Genomic DNA, 24,624 nt, shown 5'->3' with positions numbered 1-24,624 from the left:
ACGGGGTACCTGGGGTGGTCGGGCCCTCCAGTTGAATTTGATCAGGATGACCTGACTGACCTTTTAGATCAGGGTCCGTCCACTGATGCAGTGTTGCCTTTTCACGTGACGTTACAGAAAAGGGTGGCTGCTGCTTGGAACACCATGGAGTCTCTTCTGGCGGTCAACAAGTCATTGACTAAGAAATACCTCCCATCCTGTAGCGACCCCAGCTACCTATCCACTTACCCCACTCCTGAGAGTTTGGTGGTTCAGGCGCCCACAGCCACTTCGAGGCAGGCAGTGTACCCTACCATCCCTCCAGATAGGGACGACAAGCGCTTCGATGGATGGGCACGCAAGGTATTTTCGGCTGAGAGCATGGCCCTTAAATCAGCCAACTTCACCTGTGCCTTTGCTAAATTTTCGCACACTCTGTGGAATTGTCTCTCTGATGGCTAAGCATATTCCTGAAGGGGAAGAACGGGATGGATTCCTTGCTATTGTGCAGGATGGCAAGGATGCCATGTGTGAATCCCTTCAATCTGGGTTGGACACGGCAGACCCTGTCAGCCGGTGCATGGCTGCGAGCGCCGTGATACAGAGGTTTGCGTGGTTGCGGAAGTCGGCATTTGCACCGGACGTGCAGGACCGTCTTCTCAACATGCACTTTGATGGCTCTCATTTGTTTGGCAACAAGGCTGACGAGAACCTTGAGGTTGCAGACCTCCAAAGCAGCTGCTAAATCTTTGGGCGCAGCTGTGCGTCAACCTCTGCCTTTTTGTCCTAGGGGACAGCAGTGGAGGGGTTCCTTTCGTTACTACTCCTCTTTTAGTAGAGCGAGAGGAGCGGCCAGTCAAAGGGGCCACCTAAGGGTCTTCGCGGTGGACAAGGTGCCAAAGCCGCTCAAGCAGCTGCAGGCGCTGCCTCAGCCGCTCCAAAACAGCTATGAGGCCAGGTCTCATTGTTCGCCGGTTGGGGGCAGACTGTCTCAGCATCTCGAAGAGTGGCGTAGGTTCTGGAAACAATAGCCCCACGGCTACTGCCTACCCTTCCTAAATCGGCCTCACGACAATCCACTGGGGAAACTCTCTTTGAAGATTCCGGATCTGCTCCTTGTGCAGGAAATCTTGACACCGCTGGAGAAAGGCGCTATAGAACTAGTGCCTGTGGCGGAGACGAACAAGGGCTGGTATTACCCATATTTTTTCATTCCCAGGAAAGACGGAGGACTGAGACCCATCTTGGACTTGGGTTACTTGAACAAGTTCCTCAGGAAGGACAAGTTCAAGATGGTCACTCTTTCTCCAGTACTTCAGGCACTCCGACTTCAGAATTGGTTAGTGTCATTGGACCTAGAGGATGCTTACTTTCATGTGCCGATCCTTCCAAAGCATGGAAAATACCTGAGGTTGGCCTTTGGCAGCTTGCACTTTCAGTTTCCTGTCCTGCCATTCGGGTTGACCTCTGCCCCGAGGGTCTTCACCAAGCTGTTAGGCAGAATCCTGTGCAGTGCCGTTAGGGACCACTACACATAATTAAGACCACAAATGGTAATACAAGTTCACCTTTGGTACAAGCCTGTACTACTATGTTAAAGTGGGAGAAGTAGCGGAGCAGCCAGGCTTATCTCAAGAGCAGTAGCAGAGATTACACAAAGGGACAACAATTACTGTGACTCAAGCAAACACTGACTTCAAGGCTTCAGGTAAAAAATGTAAGTACATTTATTTTTAAACCATCTGTTATAAAACACGACACTTCTATAAATTCACAACCACACGTAAAATACACTACACACAACCAATTCACTTGGTACAGTATAACTCACGGTAAGTACCCTATGTTTTAACGGACCGGTGTTGTGAAACAAAAGACGTTACCGGGAATACATATGCGATCACTTTTTGAAAGAAATTACAGTTCGGTTTTACTAAAGATACGCATATCTGCGGCAAGACATGTTACCAGGGCAAAAACACACTTAGCACCTGAGTTAACCAGAGGGAGTTGGGGGCAAAAATCATAGGCAATACTTTTGTCAGGGCAGACAGAATCAGAGAACACTCATTGACAGAAATACAAGAGTGTTAGGGAGAATTCTCTCTTTAGGCTGAATTTCCTAACCTAGTGAGTCGCCCAGCAGCTTTGCTGGATTTCTGGAGTTTGCTTTTTTCTCCTGCCAAGAGTGAGACTCTTTTTCTCCCACTCTTGGACATGTTTTATGGTGTTCCTTTGACTGTTAATATGTTTTATGGGCTATGGGGTCCTTTACTCCATAGGGTCTCATGTGTTTTTATTGTGTTACACAGCACCCTCCGTGCAGTAACACAGGGGTGTCATAGTGACACCCCACCATAGACTCCATACCCTGGGACTGACTACTGTCTCCCAGGGCATGTAAAGTCACCATTGGCTTTACTAGTCCCAAATTATTAACAGAAACCAGTACAAACCATCATATTGTGGACATACTGGTCGGGGCAATTCGATTGCCCCGGGGTCTGTTAGTCGAGGGGGCACGTCTCCATCCCCCCTGATCGAGTTTTGGCTGGTGGCAGTGGATACTACTTTTTATATTCGACCGCAAATATTTCCCTATGGGATTTTCCCATTGTTCGAGGCTACCAACTTTAATTATTTAATTCTCATAGCCTGGAACATACCGCCGGTTTATTTAATTAATATTAATTCGCTGGTTGGTATTTTTTGCCAGGACTCGATTCTAAAATGGCGTTTGTGTTCTCTTCTGTGACTCCAACCCAAGGTGAGCCCTTTGTTCCACTTTTTGGCAGGCTTCTCCACAGAAGCCTCCAAAAGTGGTGACACTCTGTCTGGGTACCACAGGGGGTGTGGGAGGGGGTTTAGGCACCCTGGACTGAGTTACCTTGGTAACTCAAGTCGCACTCTTGTGTGATTGGCCCCCTTAGCATGTTTGATTGACAGCTAGGCTGAGTGAATGGGGTTATGCTGCATAAAAGCAGGGCTTTTGGGACTGGAACTTCAGAAGTCGCCACAGGACCTGAGAATCTGACGAGGGAGAAGCTGAGCCGACCTACCACGACGACACCACCGGTGGAGCCCTGCGGAACCGACTCACCACTTCCCGACGACACAGAAGATCTCCCGGCTGGAAAGGCTTCTTCCCCTGACTGGTGGGCACAACCAGTTTCACCTTCTTTCTTCGCACCCCAGACCGGTTTGTGGTCGAACTGCCCATGCCAAGCACCCTGGCAGCCGGATAGCCACTTACCACTGAACCGCGAATCAACGGACCGCTCCTTGTACCTGAGAAACTCTGCGGCTGGTTTCTTCCCTGGCAGTGCAACGGACTCCTGTCTTTCTCCCCGACGAGATCCTCTCTTCCCCCGGACGAAGCACGGACTTACATCCGCTGCCAGGAACAACTGCCCCCGCTGGAGTGTCCTCACCACTTTAAGGTACCGTGGCCGCCAGGCCTCCCTTTCTAAAGATTGCTACAAGGTAATAATAACCCCTTAACCTTCTGGACTGGCCCCCTTAACCCTCTAACTGGTCCCTTTCTTTCGTCCAACTCCTTTTTGAACCGTTACAAGACTTTTGTGCACTGCAACCGTGTGACCTTGGACACATTTCGTTTTGATCCTCTTAAAGCGGATCCAGCCTACTGACTCTGAATTCACGGTGTTACTTTGCCTTCCTCTCTCGTTGTGTTCGTGAAAAAGTGTTGGGATCTGTTTCAATTTATTCTCTGCTTTTCTCTCCCTTTTTAAAACTAATTATTAGAGTGCCATCTACGTTAAGCGCTCACCGCTGTCTGAAAATAAGTGGGCTTTACTTAAGACTTGTCTAATATTCTTTTAAGGGAGTGTATATCTTTTAGTGACCGTGTTTTTGAATTGCTTACCATTAGTGCCTGTGTGTTTTTCTAGATGTGGTTTTAAATAAATAATTTTATCTCTTTTACACCAAGCCCTGGTCAGTGTTTACTTGGTCTATTGTGTTCTCTTGACCTATTGCGAATACTCTGTATACTGCCTAACTCTTCTTGAGGGAAGTCTGACTGCTCAGCCACAGCTGTCAAGTGAATATGTGTGGTACAGACTGCTACCAAGTGGGTTTACTGCCAAACACCTGTAGACCTAAATCTTTTGCAGTGGTCCCAGAGGGAACGGCACAGGTTTCTGCCTAACAGAGTCAATAGCCCGGAGCCAGTGTCAAGTGGAACCGGGTTCCTGTTGACGAGGATCACACAGTCGGACAGTTCAAGATTCAACGTTGCCAGGAGTACTTGGATATTGTCAACAGAGGAAGCAAAAGTTATAAGAAGGGGGGAAGACTAGAACAAGCCTTGGAGGAGGAGAAAAGGGGTTCACCCTAGCTCCTCGAAGCAGAACACAGTACCTTATTCAAGGAAGAAGCTGGTGCCACGGCAGTTGTTCCTGGTAGTTTCCTGCAGACCCACGGTTCCTGGTGCTTCGGTCGTGGTGATGAGAAGGACAACGTCTGGAGGGGTCTACGCAGGGATGAAGCCAGCAGCAGCGACAGTGAATAAAAGGTGCGCTCCTTTAAAACTGGGGAGGCTCTTCAGATGGCTTTCCGGACCACTACAGCAGTGTGCAGCGATTTCGACCACGAAGAGGATCCCCTGGCTGTGGAAGATGAGCTGGTTGACCCCACCAGGCTCAAGGGAAGAAGACTCCGGACTGGATCTTCTCTGGTCGTCGAAGGGTAGATAGCTCAGGACTGCAACATGGCTTCACCGGGATGGGACAGTTCCAGCAGCCATCGTCTTCTCCGCTTCTCTTCGGTTCCTTTTAGTTCCAGTGGCGACTCTGACTTCCAGCCCAAGAGTCATGCCTTTTATGCGAAAATCCCCCATTCACATAACCTGGCTGTCAATCACGCATCAGGTGGGTTGTCCAGCCCGGACAACCACCTCAGCCAATCATGGCAAAGTGCGACTTGGGTTTCCTAGGATACCCTGTGCAGGGGGTGACTACACTCCTCCCTCACATTCAGGCCACCTAGACACCCAGGCGCCTAGAGGGCTTCTTGGCAGAAGCCCGCCAAAAGACAGTGAACAAAGAAGGCAAACCTGGTTTGCCGCTCAAAGTAAAACACAAGAAGGACTTTAACAAAAAGAAATGGCAAATAAACCCGACCGGAGCCAAAAGAAAGAGTATTTGGTCATGCGGGTTTATGTTCGAGGCTAATATAATAGACTAAAACAGTACCACGTTTCTATAGTATAAAGCGGTAGAAAAGTTAGGGCAGATACCACTACCACCAGCCAAGTCTAAATGTTAAAAGAGCAAAACAAGGCTCTAGGAGGTACAGATAAAAAGGGCTAAGAAGTAACCCTTTCCAGTACTCCATGTAAGATGGGGTGTACTGGATCTGTGGTTAAATGACTATGTAAAGTTAATGGCAACTTTACCCTTTTCTGGGGGACACTAGTCAGTCCCAGAAATGGAGTTGGTGGGAAGTCTAAAAGACACCCCTGTGTCACTGCACTGAAGGTGCTGTGTAACACACAAAAGAATGGGGCTACTGAAGTGGTGCACTCCAGTGTCCACAATCACCAAAAACAGATGAAATAGACATGGCAAAACATGGGTAAGAGTGGGGGAAAAGCTCACACTCTTACCAAGTGGAAAAAATAAACTCCAGAAATCCAGGAAAGCTGCCGGGGGACTCACTAGGTAAGGGAAATTAGCCATTGAATGAGAATTCTCCCGAACACAAGCTCATGGTGGTGGTGGTAGCGGCAGCAGCGTATCTCAAGAGAGGGGGGCTTCATGTCTACCCCTACCTGGACGACTGGCTGATCCGAGCACATTCTCCCGAACAGGCCTGGGATCATCTCAGCCTCACCTGCCACTCCCTTCACAAGCTGGGCTTCTCCCTCAATTTCAAGAAGTCGCATATGACACCTTCCCAACAGCTCCAGTACATCGGGGCTGTGTTGGACATGTCCTTGGAAGTGCTCGCCTCCCAAGGTGAGGGCTCATCACATTGTCCAGATGGTCGATAAATTTCAACATGCCCAGAGTCTCTTCGAATTCTTAAGGTTGCTCGGTCTCATGGCATCCTGCATTTTTCTGGTGCCAGAGGCCAGACTGCGCATGAGATCCCTTCAATGGGCCCTCAGACGCAGTGGTCCCAATTCTCGGGCAAGATGTCGGATCTCCTTCAGATTCCGCTCATGGTCTCACGGGATCTTCTGTGGTGGGCCAGCGAAGGCAATCTGATGAAGGGAGAGCCGTTTTGGCAACAATGGCCGAAGGGGACGGTAGTGATGGGTGCTTCCCTCACAGGATGGGGGGCTCAAGCCAACAAGCTGACCGCCAGCGGTCGTTGGTCCCTGTCGGAGTCCAGACTTCACAGAAATCTTTTGGAGCCGAGTGCCAGTATGCTAGCCCTGAAGGCTTTTCTGCCGTTTGTACGCGGGAAGAGTGTCCTGATCATGACGGACAGCCCAGTGGTCATGCATTACCTCAACAAAAAGGGGGGTGTAGGGTTGCTCCCACTGTGCAGAGAGGCGATGCAGCTCTGGTTCTGTGCAATACAGCAGGGAATCTCACTCTCTGAAGTTAATCTGGCCAGAGAGGAGAATGCAGCGGTGGACACTCTGAGCAGGCAGAGCGTGGTCTCCCACTAGTGGTAACTAGCTCAGGAAGTCCTTCAAAAGATCTTCATTCTATGGGGAAGCCCTCATGTGGAACTGTTCGTTGCCAGTGCCAACAGGAAGTGCGAACTATACTGCTCCAGGGAATTTCCTCCAAGAGGAGCTTTAGGGGACGCGTTCGTAGTGGATTGTAACTTTCCACTCCTGTACGCGTTTCCTCCAGTCCCTGTCATTCCTCACGTGATCAGGAGGTTGAGAAAGTTTGGGAAATCGATGATCCTAATTTCTCCAGATTGGGCCAGGAGTACGTGGTACCTGGACCTTCTGGACATGTCCATCGGCCCTCCAATATGTCTGCCACAAAGAGAGGCCTGCTCTCACTGGGAGTGATTCGGGTTCTCCATCCTGAGGTCAAGACACAACATTCACGCATGGTTTCTGAGAGGTTGAGATATAAGGATTCGGACCTCCCGGACAACGTAATGGAGATTTTGCTTTCTGGCAGAAGGCCAGCAATAAGTCCTTGTACTGCTTCTGTTGGAACAAGTTCTGAATCTGGTGCAGGGATAAGGATGTGGACCCGTTTACATGCAGTACACCTATGGTGAAATTGTTCTTGTTACACCTGGCTAATCTGGGGCTCCAAGTTGGTACAATTAAATGGTATCTGGCAGCGCTATCTATTTTTAAGTGCTCCTCTAAAGAGGTATCTTTCTTCAGGATTCCACTGATTATACAATCCTTGAAAGGATTGACAAATGTCTTTCCTCCGGTCCCGGTTTGGGATCTCAACCTAATTCTAAAATTCCTAATGTGTGCTCTATTCGAGCCTATCAACTCCTGTACTTTAAGATTGTTGACTTTAAAGACCATTTATTTAGTGGGCCTTACATCAGCCCGTAGGTTGAGCGAACTGCAAGCCTTGATCTGCAAGCCTCCTTACACAGTCTTCTTTAAGGATAGAGTGGTCCTTAAGGTTAAACCAACATTTATAAATCAACATTTATAACAAAAATTGTGTGTAAGTTTCATTCAACTCAAAAAGATCATTCTACCTTCTTTTTATTCCCCACCTCACCTTGGAAATGAAGAGGAGAGGCTACACAGGCTTGACCCAAAACGTGCACTTAGCTTCTATATTTCCAGGATGTCTAAATTAAGACGGGACGATCAACTTGTTATTGGATATACGGGCCATAAATTTGGGTATGGCGGTTTCAAAGCAAACCTTATCTAGGTGGATCATCCTTTCAATCTCTGAATGCTACAGGTTAGCTGGAAAATATCCTCCTAAGGGTATCGGAGCACATTCGACCAGGGGCATTGCTACTTCCGCTGCCTTACAGAGGGGAGTCCCAATTCAGGATGTTTGTGTAGCGACCACATTGTCCTCAGTCCACACATTCACCAAGCACTATAGTCTGGACTCTTCCTCAAGCCGAGAAGGTGGTTTTGGGAAGGCAGTGTTACATTTTGTACACACAGGCCAATAGGAACACCTAAATTCTAATTTGAAACTGAAAAGTCTGACTCCCTCTTCCAGAAATACAAATATAGGAATACGTGGGAGGACACAATCTATTTCGAAGAACAAGTTACTTACCTGTGGTAATGTTCTTTCGACTGGAAGATTTTTAATAGTCGTTGTGTCATTAAAGTTTTTTTTAAAGGAACAATGTACATAACCTAATTAATACAGCGACTTGTGGTATTAACACATTTTGCAAGATTCTCTTTGTCTGCCTCAGTGAACAGCCCTTTGGAGCGGTGTTTTCATGTTTTACTATTCTGGATAGTGTTTCAAATTGTCAAAGTAATATCTGAGATTGGAACCCAATCACCTCATTTTCAGGAAGACATTGAACACTTTCTTGTTCAAATGAAAATTAACTACCCTAGTTTAGTGAGAGCACCTTTTGTCTTGGCTTGCCAAGTGTCCTGTCTCTTTATGTCATGTTTTCTGTCCTAAATACTTGTCTCTTTGTGGCGCCCCGATGCCTGCAGGCTTTTGGCGCCTAACAAATAAATAAAATGAATGAGAGAGTGCTTTGCAAAGGTTTTTTTTAAATATTTTTAGCTGTAAACTACTCTTTCTGTTGTGCATTTCATTAATTCTTGCTGCAGATCTGGCGACCTGCTGCCTCTGGCCAATCTGTGTTTACACAAAAGCCCTTGCACCAGACACCTGTCTGCATATACTCTCAAATTGTTTTGCTCGTAAAGGTCAACTAAGAGAGGGTCCATTTAATAAAGTCCCCTTGTGTGATATAATTGAAACACTTTTACCGGGTCACACCACAGCCCTTTTGCTGCGATTTTATATTAAAAAAATCAAATTAAAAAAAAACGGCCATTTTTCGGCGACCATATTACTGGATAACCAAAGTGATACGTCTTTTAGGTAAGACATAATATTTAGAAAGAGCATAATGCTAAAGGCTTTTGAGAACCCTTTTTATCTTGGATACGCACACACAGAAACTGCATTTGTTAAAGATAAGTATAATATTTTCCATATGGTTTAACTGTTGCATGATGTTTTTGCATAGTTAGTAAACCATTCCCTCCAATACCTTTTTGTTACGTGATCTTTTCTAGTTAAAAGATTAAGATATGCATTCATGTATTTTAAATATTTATCTTTAACAGTGAATCTTTCCAAAATGTGCCATACCTACCCATATGCAACACTTCACTCCTAAGCTAATGAAGATTTGCCTTTCACCTTTTAGGCTGGTGCATCAATGATGGATCCAAATCATTTTCTTATGATAATGCTCAGCCGCTTTGAGCTTTATGAAATATTTAGCACACCGGATTATGGGAAGAGATTTAGTTCTGAAAGCACCAATAAGGTAATGTTCACCGTTCTGCTGATAATTCTGATGCATCTGATATGCTTACAATATAACTGGGTGGCATTGTTGCTCCAATTACTATGATTTAAGAGAGGAAATGATGCCATAGTACTCTTGTGTCCTGTCCCCTTTTCTCCATACTCCTGGAATGCATGACGGAACTGGAACATAATGCAAAGCGAAATGTTCTCTTATGTTCGTGTGGGCGCACCCCATACACGCCATGTATGGGACCTCCTCACACCGTGCCCAACCATCAGTCCCTTTCTCCGTGTTGGACGGGATAGAGCTTCTCTACAGCAGCTGCACCTTATTATGCACCAAATTGGATTTTCAACGCGGTACATGCCCAACGTGTTCTGGCGGTGTGTGGGGTGCCCCCAGAGTTTCTCTGTGGACCTGCACATTTTTTGTTTTAGCATGCTTTAATAAAATGGAGGAGGCGATGTTGTAGTTACTGTATGCAACCCATTGTGGAAAGTAGGAGGCATAGGGAAATTGGTACATTCATTGATAACATTGGCGCACCTGCCAAGTACCATCTAAGTACTGTTGGCTGTGGATTGGACTGGACTGCCCTGTCTTTTGGATTGCTCTTGCAGCGCCGCCTCTGCTCTGCGCTGCATTGCGCCTGCCTTTCCTGTTGCCGTGTGTACGGCTTGGACTTTCTGTAAGCCAGGAGGACGTCTCACTGTGTGACACACAGTTTGCCTGGCCCTCGAACGAGGAAAGGAGGTGACTGCTTTCATCATACTGACTTGTTCTGGCCCACTTGCCTTGTTGTCCCTCACTTGCCTGGTTCCCTGGGAAGGGAACCTTTCTTGTTACACTATTTTTTTGCTGCTTTACCGCCTTACCAGCGCTGCCCTGGAGGTGTGGTTAACGTTCTTTCCTTTGTGTTCCTCCCCCCTAGGTTTCCCTTTCAGAGGAGGCCCCGCCCCCCTGTGCCGTGTGACGCCCAGGAAGCCTCTTTGAAAACCGGCCTCCTCGCGCACCCGCGCCGCGCACCTGCCAAGTACCATCTAAGTACTGTTGGCGGTTCGCGTGGAGCGCGGAGGCGGCTTCTAGGCCTCCAGTAGCGTTCCGCATGGTATAGTGTGGCGAGTGCTCAGGTATTCCCTTTGACACTGTTATTGCGCAATCCACTCGACATTTTTGTTGTAAATTCCGGTATTGCGGCCCACCAGTTCGCAGCGGGGTCAGCTTCTGGTGAGTTTCCTTGAGTGGGGTGCTCTCTTCTTTGTGTCTAAGGCTAGATAGATGTGTACCTGCTCTGGCATAATTCCAAAATGTTTTTCTTATGTGCTTAGAGTCTATGTTTACACCTTGGTAAACTTCTTAGTGAATCTACGGAGGACATTTCAAGAAGTGTAGGCCTGTGCTATTGCATTACCTGGCCCTTAGTTGTTTGGCACCACCCTTGTCCTTGGATAAAAAGGGGTGGTTTTCATTGTTTGGTTTTGGGGCGGGTATAGGTGTTGAGCATGAGCCCAACTTTAAGAAGTGGCTGTAAAACTGGCTCACATCCGCAGGAACCCGCCCAAGAGTCTGTTGTTAACACCCAACTCATCCTTCCCCCTCAATTTCTGGCAGCATCTGATCTCTTACCATCTATGGCTGCCTTACTAATAGAGAGGGGGGCTGGGCTGGGCCATGAGGGGTGTAATGAGACTGTCTCAACGGTTGTACCACCATTGGTCTTCCCCCAATCCCTACATGGTTTGCCCCCGTCTTCGGCAGTGTCAACCTTCTCAGTCCAAGAAGCCAATGAGTATGTTGTGGAAGAGGGTGACGTTACTAATCATGGTCACGAATTAGATTGTTCGCCTATCCAAGGCCTTCGAGGCCTTCCTTGTTTCGCCGACACTTCTATGTTGGCCCCCACCATTGTTAGTGAACTAAGCAAAAGAGTGCGTCTCTCGTTGGGACCCTCGTCTCCTGCGTCGACTGCTTTTCCCTTTCGTGAACAAGTTCACTTTCATCTTCCCTCAGAAACCAACAGTGAAAAAGATGGCGGCAACGGGACTATCCCGTCGACCTCCCAGAATAGGGGTTTGGAAGGGGGAGCCGCCTCTTTCTATGATAATATTCAGACTGGTGAAGAGTTGTCTGTAGGGCCCTTTCCTTTAGGAGGTGTGGACCCCTTCTCTTTGGTGAAAGATGAGGCAGACCTTGCAGCCCGAAGGGGTGAAGTGAGATTGGCATCTACCCCAGAGGACTTTTGCTCACACACTCAGCTCAATGAACCTTCCAACTTTCCTGTAATTTCACGTATTCTCAACTTGCTGGATAAGGGTCATGAGCTTACACATTGTTCCATAAGGGAGATGCAGTCTTCATTATCGTTTATGAAAGACAAGATGGCCAGATTGGAAGGTTTTATTATAGCAGAAGAACATTCCAGATCCTTCTATCTGGCCCAATTTCAAAAAATGCTGGAGAATGTCCCAGATAGAGCAATTCAGCACCCTTCTACTATTTTGACTTGCACTCAAGGTTCCCAAACCGACCCGGGAACTTACCCTATAGTTTCCTCACAGGTTTCTTGTTTTCAGGTTGCGAAAGGGGATAAGCGGGTTATGTTGGAGCATGCAAACTCGGAGGCCATAGACTTGGTGGAGGTTCTTAAACTCCAGCACGACCGTCTATTACAGATAGAGCAACTTCTTTATAAGATGGTCGCAACCGAGCATCATTTGGATCCCATAGATCCCCCAAGAGAGGCATCCAAAGTTTCTCCAGGTTTTGCTGCTCCTCCTGACAGTCCCTCCCCCCTGATTGACATTATTGAGGCCCTGCCTAGTCCTGTATCGATGTCGGCGGATGTATTCCCGGATTTGGAGGAAGGACCTGTGGTGCATGAAGGAAGACACTTTGTCTCGCGAAAAGCAAGGAAGTCCTTCCTAAGAGCTCAAAAACGCCTAAACCTTACCAAGGCTAGTCAGAAGAAAGCTACCCCTAAAACACCAACTCCCGGTTGTGCCCAGTTGCCCTCTGAATCTAAAGTAATCTTGGGTACTGGGACTAGCCACGATGATCTTGGTCTAGTCTTATGTGATCTTAATGAGGAAAGCAGGAAACACCTACAGATTGCAGCGTTGAAAAAAGGCAATATTCAGATCGCCCCATATGGCCCACAAGGAACTCCCACGGTCAAACTGCAATCTCAGCTTCATTCCTTCTTTCCCAATATCCAACCTAGAAAGGCGAGCACTACGATTTCAGCCGAGGGCACCGTGACACCTGCTGTGAGCCCAACTAGCGCCCCCTTACAGTTGGAAAGAGTGTCGGATGGTAAGGCAGTAGCTGCCATTCCTTCTGCACCTCTCCTTGTGGTAGTTGAAGATCGCGCTTGTCCTCCCCTCCTTTCAGAAGCACCTGTGATTCTGGCGTCCCCGGTACGGCCTCCTAGTGTGGAGGTTGTGCACTCCCCACATACAGTGGCAGGGAAATCCATTCCTGACACCCTGTCTTTCACACATACACCAAAGGACATGAAACTAATCCTGGGTTGGACTAGTAATCCAGAGATAAATGGCCCTGCCCGTATAAATAGGTCTTTTTTGATGAATTCGTTTTTCCACATTCCAGCGCTTAGGAATCTTTCATCCAAGGACCTTGACTGGGTCAAATTGGCAACTCATAACAACCAGAGAGCCCTCTGCAGAGTCCAATCGCAGATTATAACTAAGATGCTGATGGAGTTTGCTGAGGACTTTCATTCCATTGGTCTCATACCATGCCTATTTCCGGATATGGATAGTGCATGGGCCTTTCTTGACTGGGTGCCTCCCACTTTGCCAGTATGTCCAGTGGGTCCAGGCATAGATTCGTCCGACTCCCAGGTTACTCAATTATCACTCCAACTAGCATCGCTAACCCAAGTACTGAGTGGGCTGGCTTGGCTGGAACCTTTGATAAAAACAGCTGCAGCCATTAAAGGGCCCACTCCGGGCTCATAATTGGCCAGTCTGACCATCTCATCTTGGAATTGTTGTGGCCTGGGCAACCTGGTAGGATGGCATAAGCGGGTTGTCCCTGAGAAGAAACCAGACATATTATTTCTTCAGGAAACGATGAGCCTAAATGAGATTACTCTCGATGGTTATTCCAGTTTTTCTATTCCAGCCAGCCGCATACTTGCAGGCCGTCCTTCCGGGGGTATCGCTGTTCTTATTAAAAATGGTCTCAAAGCTGTGGCCTCTATACTGGATACCTCGATATCATGCATTTTGGTGGAGTTGTCGTTTGAAACCACCAAGGTCTCGCCCTTGCTTCTAATGTCGCTGTATTGGAATCCTAAGTCAGTTTCTCTTACTTGTCTTTTGGAGGATCTGGACAGGATTTTGGGCCATGCCTCTGTCTCGTGCCCCAATCACGAAATTGTGATCGGTGTCGATTTAAACTCATACCTACAGTTTTCTAATATAACATGCTCTCCTACTTCCTGTTCCTCCTACGCTCAACAAGCTTCTCTTAGAGGGCAACAACTGACAAGTTTCTTTGAAAAATGGGGCATTTACCCAATTCACTTGGCACCTCATTCTCTACAGACTTCATGGTCTCGGGGCAATGCTTCTTCCCTTATCGACTATGTCCTGGCATCCAAGGTGTGTTCTGGGTTGCTTGATCCAATCTCAATTTTAGACCTGGGCCTGAGCGACCACCACATGCTGTGCTCGAAATTCCATATGAGGTGTGATGCCTATATGTCGTCACCTCCTGCCTGTTTGGCGGCTCCCAACAGAAGTACCATCTCTGTCAATTGGAATCCTGTCGTGTGCAGGAAACTGGTGTTTCTGGTGAATAGAGACCTTATAGTTTGCCATGACAACTCCATATCGTTGGGGAATATCGAAAAAATTAACGAAAGAAATATCAATATGATCCAGACACACCTTGTATCCTTAGCGAAGGATGCTTTGTGTAAAGGTATCCCTCTGGATGCCCATCCAAACTTGAATCAGATTGCAATCTTAAAAAAGCAAAAAAATCGCGAATTGGCCAACATAAGGAAAAAGTCCTCCTATCTATCATCGTGAAAAAAACTATATCATTCAGCGCTTTAAGCACCAAATAAAGCCCCTACATCAAGCTGCCTTCACCTTCGTCAACCAACGTATGATTAGTCTGCTCTGCAAAAAAAAAACTCGAGAGATATGGGCCATTTTAAGAAATCCGTCAGGTAAGGCAGATACCCGCTCTGTGGCGACCATCTCGGGACTGGAATGGGAGAAGTTTTTTTCCCAAAAATATGCTCTGCCAACTATGCATTCCAAAACAGAAAGTAGCTGTATGCAATTGTCCTTTCCGCGGGTCTGTCCTTGGGATATAAAGGATATTATATGGGCAATCTCCCAATTGAATTCTTCTAAAGCAGCTGGGCCAGATGGGCTGCCCCCCTGCGTCCTAAAAGACGATCCCTATTTCTGGGCCAGATATCTCCTTCCTTGCTACCAGTTGATCTACAAAACTGGCAATATTCCAAAATCATGGCTGACCGCCATAATCATTCCAATACACAAAAAGGGTGCTCTAAGCAATCCTCTAAACTTTAGGCCTATTGCCCTTATAGATACAGCTGGGAAAATCTTTGCACGTCTGATCTTGTCAGAACTAGAAGTCCATATACATGACCTAAACATTCTCTCAAAAGCCCAGGTCGGTTTTCGGATAGCAATGGGCACTCAACTAAATGCTTCAATTTTAGCCCATCTCCTTTGGAATGCTCACTCCAAGTCAAATGGAACCATATACATGGCAGCACTGGATCTTTCAGCTGCATTTGATAATGTGCTTCGCACTCGGCTCTGGCAAAAGATGCTGGCTTATGGTATACCATCTACACTAGTAGCGTTAATTGCAGCACTACACCGGAATACATCTTACAGGGTCCATATCAATGCGGAAGGGTTATTGACTGACAACATACCTACGTACATAGGTGTCAAACAGGGCTGCAATTTGGCTGCGGTCCTATTCAATCTTTACCTTGCCGATATTGACAAGATTTGGCAGGGTTCCAATTCTTTTCCGGCAATACTGGGTTCCTTGCGGCTCCATTGGCTAGCATTTGCTGACGACGTCATAATATTCGATAGAGTGCCGTTTGGACTCCAAAATAAATTAAACCTGTTTGGCGAATACTGTAAACTGAATAACATGACTATCAACTCAGCCAAATCACACATATTGGTTTTTACCGCCAAAAAAAAGCTTCCGAGATTCAACCTTACAATAAATGCCCAGCCGATCTTGAGAAAAGAAGAGATCAAGTACTTGGGCTATCACCTATCGAATGGGACGTCTATTAGCAAATGGCGCACAGTGTTGAACGCGAAGTTTAACCCACTATTGGCCCAAATGAGAATTATTTTCATCAAATATTGTCGTTTTTCCCTCCTGCCTCTCATACAATACTATACCATGAAAATAGAGCCCATTCTTCTATATGCAGTTGACATGTGCCTTCTGAATTTGGGGCCCCTTCTAAATCTCCTACAAGGTAAACTTTGGAAGAAGACTTTGGGGCTTCCCGGATATCTACCCAACGCCATCATTATACATGAATTGGGCTTATATCCATTAGAAGATAAATATCTTTGGAGGATTGTAACTGCATTTTCTAAAATGATCTCCCCACCCCCAAATTCACTTTGAGGACTTTCATGAAATGCTTGCTGGAAAGTGTCCAACTTCGATCTCCACAGTGAAAGAGATGATACAAGCGATCTTAACTTCATTGAATATGACGCTGGATGATTTGATTAATACCCCCGCTAAAGTTAAAAGGCGTTTCTTTAAAAATTCCTGGGCTAACAATTCCGATCAGATTGGAGGCTATTCTTCCTTTACCAACTATGCCACCTTTAGGCATGCAGTTACACCTCGGCTGCCATATATTTTATGTTTTCCGGACAAAGTATCAAGAAGGTCCTATATGCGCTTCCGCCTGGATCTTATTCAGACGGGTGCTCGTATTAGGAATTGGGACTGCTACAGGGTTTTGGCAAAATGGGAGGGATGCAGATTTTGCCTAGATACATCTGAGCCCGAAACTCTGGAACACCTTTTTATGTACTGCGATTTCTTTGCGAAGGATAGGCAATGTTGCTTGGACGCATATTTTACCTCTTATTCTCTGTTTGAATGTCACCTAGTATGGCCAAGATGCATGCAGGGTAATTCAAATTCCATTATACTAGCAACTGCCAGACTGGTTGCAATAATTGAGGAGCAACTGTTGTCACTCAATAGGACCTTTTGGAGAGGGTAAATTTCGGGTGCTTGAGATTTTGTCTTCCTTATGATTGATGGCACTAGCCAACTATCTGTGGGAGTAGTTAAGTTGGTGGAGGGCTGCGATGCCAATTTATCATCATTGTCACGCTATGTTTGGTATGCTATCTGATGTTTTAAGATTCCCATTTGCGATTATTGGTGATGTATTGGAAATATGTCTAAGTGTTTTTACTATCTTTTTACTGTTTTTAGTTCAAGTATTGATCAACTTTGATCAAACTGTTTTGTTTTTACATGATTTCTATGTGTTATGTATTATTTGTAAAGGTGTAAATTAATTTTTGCTACCAAAAACAAATAAATAAATAAATAAAAAAATTGTTACAGAAAATGTTGAAAAATAATAGTAAAAACATTCAATTAAAGTAAATAGGTGTCAAAGTAAAGAATAGTTGAAGAGTAAATTTGTTAATCTTGTAAACAAGACTAAGGTAATTCATCTGAAAACAAAATTAAACTAGTAACTAATGAAGCAGTGCAAAGAATGCACTTAGTGTAAAATATGTATAAAAATAATGTATAGATGTTTTAGACCCTCTTAATACGATACTGTTACCTCCCATGTATGTTGGTCCACTTCTTCCTCTTGTTTATCCCCAGTTTGGTGTGGTAGTCTGCTTGTCTGTACAGAGAGGCTCTGTTTGTAGTGCTGGTGTGCCTGCATTGAACACTGGGGTGGAATGTAGGATGTGTGCTGTGCGATTGTTCTGTGCATGGCATTTGGAGAGTAAGCTGTCTTGGGTGTGGATGTACCAGTAGTTCCCATTATACTTAACCATTGTACCTTATGTGACTACTGGAATGGTACAAAGAAACATACCTTAACAATTACCAATGACGCTCGTCCTAGTTGCTCCCATGTGGGCGAGACAACCATGGTTTCCACACCTACGCAGACTAGCGGTGTGCGAACCCATCAAACTCCCGGGCTGGTACAACCTACTGTCCCAGCCCCAAGGTCAAAGAGTGCATCGTCAACCCAACTCAATGAACTTAGCAGCATGCCTCCTGAGGTCATAGAGTTCGGACATCTCAGATTATCTCAGAGGTGTATGGACATCCTAAAGGAATCTAGGAAGCCCAACACGAGGCACTGCTACTTTGACAAATGGAAACGATTCGTTATCTGGTGCCAGAACAAGCAAGTCAACCCAGTTGATTGCACTCCTTCCACAGTTGTCACATACTTGCTCCACCTGCTGGATGCAGGACTGGTATTTAACTCACTGAAGGTACACCTGGCAGCGCTGTCAGCATACACCACATCCCATAACAAGGTGTCGTGGTGGAAGATACCAGTGGTTAAAGCTTTCATGGAAGGAGTAAAGAGACTTCACCCTCATATTTCAAACCCACCACCAGGATGGGACCTTAACGTGGTGCTATCTAAACTCATGGGCCCCCCCATTCGAACCCATGCATAAAAGCAGTCTCAAACACCTGACTTATAAGACGGCCTTCTTAGTAGCAATAACTTCTGTAAGAAGGGTCAGTGAAATTCAGGCTCTGTCAGTGCAGGATCCATTCTTTACAGTTCATAAAGATAAACTGGTTTTACATACACACCCTAGGTTCTCACCTAAGTTTATTTCTAAATTCCACATGAACCAGTCCATCGAGCTTCCGGCTTTCTTCCAAGACCCACAAAGCTCGGCTGAGGTGAAACTACACACCCTAGATGTGCGTAGGGCGGTCCTCTACTATGTAAACAAGACCAGAACGCTAAGGAAAACAGATCAGCTGTTTGTCTCCGTAGCTACAGGCAGAGAGGGAGATCGCGTCTCTAAAGGTGCCATCTCTAAGTGGATTGTTAACTGTATCCAGCTGTGTTACTCTCTTTCTGAAAAAACTCTGCCTTTCTGGCCAAGAGCCCACTCTACTAGAGGCATTGGGGCCACTCTGGCTTTCATTGCAAATGTACCCCTTGACACCATTTGCAAAGCAGCTACTTGGAGCTCTATTCACACTTTTACTCAGCACTACTGCATTGACATCCATTCCAAGACAGATACTCAAGTGGGACAAGCGGTTTTAAGACATGTATTTGCTCATGACCCTTCTCACATCCCACCTCCTTCTTCTAACACTGCTCGCTAATCTATGCACAGCATGTGATCTAAGCAGATTCAACAAGCCTCAGAAGAGATACACACTAAGGGTAGTATTACTGGCATGCCCTGTGTCGACACCCATTTTCGAGTTTCGAAAAACAAACTGTAATACTCTGCAGCTTCCACTAGATGTCGGCCTATGCACAGCATGTGAATCTAAGCGAATACAAGCAGCGGAAATACGATTACGGTGAGTAATGTATCTCATATTTCTGTTTGTTAATCTGCTTAGAATCACATGCTGTGCATAGGTCCGACATCCAGTGGTCACTGCGGAGTATTGCATTTTGTTTTCCGTAGTCGAAAAGGGGACGTCGACAAGGCGTGTCTGTAACACTATCCCTATAGTGACGTGCGTTGTACCCATAATCCCTCACGCGTCGAGGTCCCTCAGATTGTTTTTTTCCGCCCAGCTTCTGGTCACCTTACGCGGAGCTCCTAGAGAGACATTGCAAATACTTACTATCGGACCTCGGTCCTTAATTATACTTATTATATTGTTAAAGATCCCTCCCCTCGACGTTAGCTGTGAAGCTGTTTCTCCGCCGAGCAAGTTTTCGACGGAGGGGAAGAGACAGAGGAGATCCTTCGGCGCTGCCGAACACGTGGCCTGGCCTCGCCGGCCAACATACAGTAGGGAGAGTGGGGGTTCAAACTTTTATCTTCTCTTTGAGAATGTCTTTCTTTCTCCCCTATCTTTCCCTTGGGGTTGTTATCACCAGTTATTATTGCCTCAGCTATGGAGAGGACACCTTTTAAGTTTTGCCCACGCTGTAGGGGCAAATACACTTGGAAGGACAAACACAAGCTCTGTAATCGTTGCTTGCCCCTCGATCATAAGGAGGACAGCTGCGCGGCCTGTAAGCTCTTGAAACCAAGAACTCTTAAAGAACGTAAAGTTAAGAGGTGGGCGGACTACGCTATGTCGAAGTCAGTTTCCTCACCCGCCGCCGCTGTTACAGAAAGTGACGAGGAGGGTGATAACTCGACGTCCGTTACGGAAGTCATTAACCCCCAGAAGCAGTGCTCGCGCTCCTCGACGTCCGTCCCCGGCCCCGACGGGCTCGGCTCACGCCCTGCTCATGGGGATGAACACCCCGGCGACAAGGACGCACACAGACCCCATAGGCCTACGCACACAACCCACGGCTCTTCTTCGTCGAAGACGAAGGATCCATCAGCGCCAAAGGGGACGCAGGGCACTCCGGCGTCTACCTCAGACCGTAAGGGTCTCAAGCCCCACCCGCAAACGCAGTCGCGACCAGCGATTGGGCTTTCATCAAACACAGGCGCTACCCGAAAATCATCCGACGTAACGCTCCATAGAGCGGCCGTCGAGGAACAACGCGTAACGCAGGCAACGTCGACACCAGAGTCCTCTACTGACAACCTCGTTGTCGAGAGCCTGGCGAGAATTGTTTCCGAAGACACACGTAAGCGGACGACGAAACAAACGTCGAATACCGCACAAAAAGCTATGGAAATGCCGAAAAAGCATAAGAGTAGCCAGGAACTGCCCCTTTCATCTAAGGGCACTTCGGAACTACCGGAGGGCTTTTCAGATGGCGACAGAAACCTTTCTTCGACGTTGTGGGAGCGTTCTAAACATTTTGAAGATGAAAACACTGATTTCCCCCCTCTAGACTATTCAGGGGTCCCCCATGAGACCCTTGAAAGACTCCATTCTTGTATGGAGAAAATGGAAAGGTTTTTGGGAAACCAAAAGCCGCCCACACCCAAAAGACTAAGAGAATGGCCCCAGGATGACCCTAGGGTCAAAATTCCTAGGCTGTTTCCCCCTTCTACAGACGTATATGACCTCAATGAAGAGGAGCAATACCTCCAGGAAGATGAGTGTTTGGGTGGAGAGGAAGAACATGAGGAAGAGGGGTTTGAAGAAGATCCTTACACTAGTGCAGGAGCTTTCGAAGAAGATACAGCTACCTCGAAGCCCTGGCAATCCCCATCAGTGCAGCCTTGGCAATCCCCATCAGTGCACTCAGACCCTGATGTCTTTCACCCTTCTCCTCTCAAGGATTCACCTATTGGAAACACCTCTCCCATAGATGACCAACCTTCACTTAATGCACTATTGCGCAAGGCAGCAGCGCATTTTGAAATAGACACAGGGGAAACTCTTCCTGACATAGACTTTGTAGAGAAAGTTATTAAAGAAAAAGCCCCTGTTAGTCAGTCTATTCCGCTCCTGGCTTCTATAAAGAGAAGAATAACTCCTTCCCTTTCCAATCCTGCCTTAGTCAGAGGGGTCAACCCTTGGATAGAAAAGCTCTTCACCCCTTCGCCCTCTGACCCGTTGTACATCAGAGGCCATTCTATTCCGGACTCCCTCGTAGTTACTAATACAAGGAAAAGAGCAAGGGTACCACTATCCACTAGTGAGGCACCACCTGACAAAGAGGGCAAAAAGCTCTACGCACTTGGGAAGAGAATCACGACGTCCGCTGCCTTTTCAACTAGGATTGCAAATAACAATTCCCTACTAGCTAGCTACGCAGATGCACAGTGGAGCAAGCTGCGCAGCGAAGCAGAGGACGCACCAGAACCCCTGCGTTCACGCCTGTTAGCTACAATCTCAGAGGGAACTCTTGTAAACCAGGGCATCGTAAAGAACTCCTTAGATGCCGCAGAGACGGCTGGCCGTTCCCTGGTTCAGGGAATACTTCTCAACCGCCATGTCTGGCTGCGCAATTCGGGATTTAAGCCGGAAACCCAGGCTTCCCTGATAAATAAGCCCATAGAAGAAACACATCTGTTTGGGAAAGCAGTTGATGAGGCCCTAGAACATGCGAAGAAAGAGTTTGATACCATCAAAACTCTTGACCAAATTTCTAGGCCCCCTAACAGACGTGGCTATGGCAATAGACGCTCCTTTCGTGGCAAACGCCAGCAGCAAAACCAACAGCAATTTTACTCTGCTACCAACTGGCCCTCTAACCAGGGTAACAGCACCCAGTTCAGTCAAAGAGGCCAACGCCGTGGCAGGGGAAGAGGTCGCAGCTCCAGCCCCAAAGGTTCCACGCCCAATACAAACAAATGACCCGAAGATTCGGGTCCCCTCCCATGCATCACCGGTCGGGGGCCGGCTAACATCGTTCCTTTCAGCATGGGAGGGAATATCGTCAGACCGCTGGGTATTATCCACCATAGCCCACGGATACTGCATCGAATTCAACGGTTACCCGAAGTACAGACCCCCACATAACCGACGCATGTCACCGGAACACCTCACCATTCTTCTACAAGAAGTAGAAGAGCTACTGAAAAAAGAAGCTATAGAGGCTGTCCCCCTATCTCAGGTAACAGAAGGTATTTATTCAGTGTACTTCCTTGTACCCAAAAAGGACTTAACCATGCGCCCTGTATTAGATCTGCGCCCAGCGAACAAACCCCAAAAGTTTCGTATGGTGACCTTGCAGGAAGTAATCCCACTGTTATCACAGGGGGATTACATGACAACACTGGACATGAAAGATGCATACTTTCATATTTTAATGTTGCCAGCGCACAGAAAATACCTCAGGTTCAAGATAGAGAACAAACACTACCAGTTCAGAGTACTACCCTTCGGGATAGCATCTGCACCAAGGGTATTCACGAAAGTAATGGCAGTGGCAGCGGCCCACCTGCGCAGGTTATCCATCCCGGTATACCCTTACCTCGACGACTGGCTCATAACAGGGGATTCTTACGAAACATGCTTCTCCAATACCCAAAAGACTGTAGACCTTTTGTTCCAACTGGGCTTCTCCATCAACGAAAAGAAGTCCAGTTTAGACCCCAGCCAAATCAAACAATTCCTAGGGGCTCTAATTCGAACAAAGGACGGCCTCGTCTTCCCCTCCAACGAGAGGGTCCAAAACATGCTGTTTCAGATCCCCCATTATGTGGCAGGTCGAGAGGTGACGGTACGCAAAGCAATGCGCTTGCTAGGAATGATGGCGTCATGTATTTATTTGGTACCTCACGCCCAATGCAAGAGTGGCTCAACAGCCAGTGGTGTCAGGCCAGCGGACAATGGGACGATCTAGTGGTGGTCTTGCAGGCCTTGGTTCTCTCGCTACGGTGGTGGACAAAAGAAAACCTGTTATTAGGGAAAACTTTTGCCACACCCGCAGTGGAAGCCACTCAGACGCATCCCTTACAGGATGGGGGGCTCACCTATCCCATCAGACTGCTCACGGAGCGTGGACTCCGAGCTTAGCATCCAAGCATATAAACCTGCTGGAACTACTAGCAGTGTTCAAAGCACTGAAAGCCTTTCAGGAACACCTACAAGGAAAGACAGTGATGGTCCACACAGACAGCACCACAGCCATGTACTACCTCAACAAGCAAGGGGGCACTCACTCTCCAGGACTGTCCAGGCTGTCCCAGAACATCTGGAAGTGGGCTCTCAAACACATGTTCCTACTATCACAACATGTACCAGGGGAACTCAATCTGCTAGCAGACAAACTCAGCAGAGACTTCCCCCTGCCCGTAGTGTACGAATGGCGGTTACAAGAAGACATCGTCTTCGACGTCTTCACACAGTGGGGTTTCCCAGAAATAGACCTGTTCGCAACTCTGGAAAACTCTCAATGCCAAGATTACGCCTCCAGGTACCCCCAGAACCAGTCCAAGGGTAACGTTCTATCGATTCCATGGTCAGGGAAATTTGTTTACGCTTTTCCCCCGACTCCCCTTCTCAACAAGATAGTGCACAAGATGCACCAGGAACAAGTTACCATGATACTGGTGGCCCCTATGTGGGCCCGACAGCCATGGTTCGCTCACTTGTTGAAGATGTCTCTATCTCCTCCAGTGAAACTGCCCTGCCCGTACAACATGCTGTCACAAGACAGGGGCAGGACACTGCACCCATGCCCTCAGACCATGAACTTAGCAGCCTGGCTCCTGAGGTCATAGAATTTGGACATTTACAACTTCTACAGAGGTGCATGGACATCCTCAGAGAGGCCAGAAAACCTAACACTCGTCACTGCTATTCTAGAAAATGGAAAAGATTTGTCATCTGGTGTAGAGGGAAGAGTATCAACCCCGTTGACTGCTCTCCCACACAAATTATTCTGTACCTGACCCATTTACTGCACTCGGGTCTAGTATTCAATTCTATTAAAGTACCCCTGGCAGCGCTTTCTGCTTACACCACTTCACAACTCAAAGTATCGTGGTGGAAGATCCCAGTAATCAAAGCCTTCATGGAAGGGGTAAAGAGAATACACCCTCCAATAGCAAACCCAGCTCCCGGCTGGGATCTAAATGTGGTACTCACCAGGCTCATGGGGTCACCCTTTGAACCCATGCACAAGGCAACTCTTAAAGATCTCACTCTTAAGACTGCTTTCCTAATAGCTATTACCTCCATTAGGAGAGTAAGTGAACTACAGGCCCTTTCGGTTTTAGACCCCTTTGTAACAGTTCACAAGGATAAAGTGGTTCTACGCACACACCCAAGGTTCGCACCGAAATTCATCTCCAAATTCCATGTCAACCACTCTATAGAACTACCAACGTTCTTTCAAAATCCTTCAAATCTAGGAGAAAAAAGCCTGCATACACTTGATGTGCGCAGAGCTGTCATGTTTTACATGGAAAGAACTAGTCCACTGAGAAAGACTAATCAGTTCTTTGTCTCGGTGGCAGCAGGAAGAGAAGGAGATGCAGTTTCAAAATCCACTATATCTAGATGGATTGTACAATGCATCACTCTCTGTTTCTCTCTTGCTAAGAGAGAACTACC

General features: G+C 47.0%; 1 protein-coding gene across 3 annotated transcripts in view; it reads left to right on the top strand.

The window, feature by feature from the left end:
• The window catches only part of UBR2 (ubiquitin protein ligase E3 component n-recognin 2), a 2,523,611-nt gene that overhangs the window by 909,290 nt on the left and 1,589,697 nt on the right, over positions 1–24,624 (top strand). For all 3 annotated transcript variants that reach the window (XM_069608499.1, XM_069608498.1, XM_069608497.1), the window contains one exon: positions 9,322–9,444. In XM_069608499.1, the coding sequence (XP_069464600.1) occupies positions 9,322–9,444 (123 nt within the window). The remainder of the gene's footprint in view (positions 1–9,321; positions 9,445–24,624) is intronic.

The sequence above is a fragment of the Ambystoma mexicanum genome, chromosome 4q, assembly GCF_040938575.1.
Source record: "Ambystoma mexicanum isolate Mex_15411 chromosome 4q, UKY_AmexF1_1, whole genome shotgun sequence".
Lineage (NCBI taxonomy): Eukaryota > Metazoa > Chordata > Amphibia > Caudata > Ambystomatidae > Ambystoma > Ambystoma mexicanum.
This window is presented reverse-complemented; position numbering and strand designations above follow the sequence as displayed.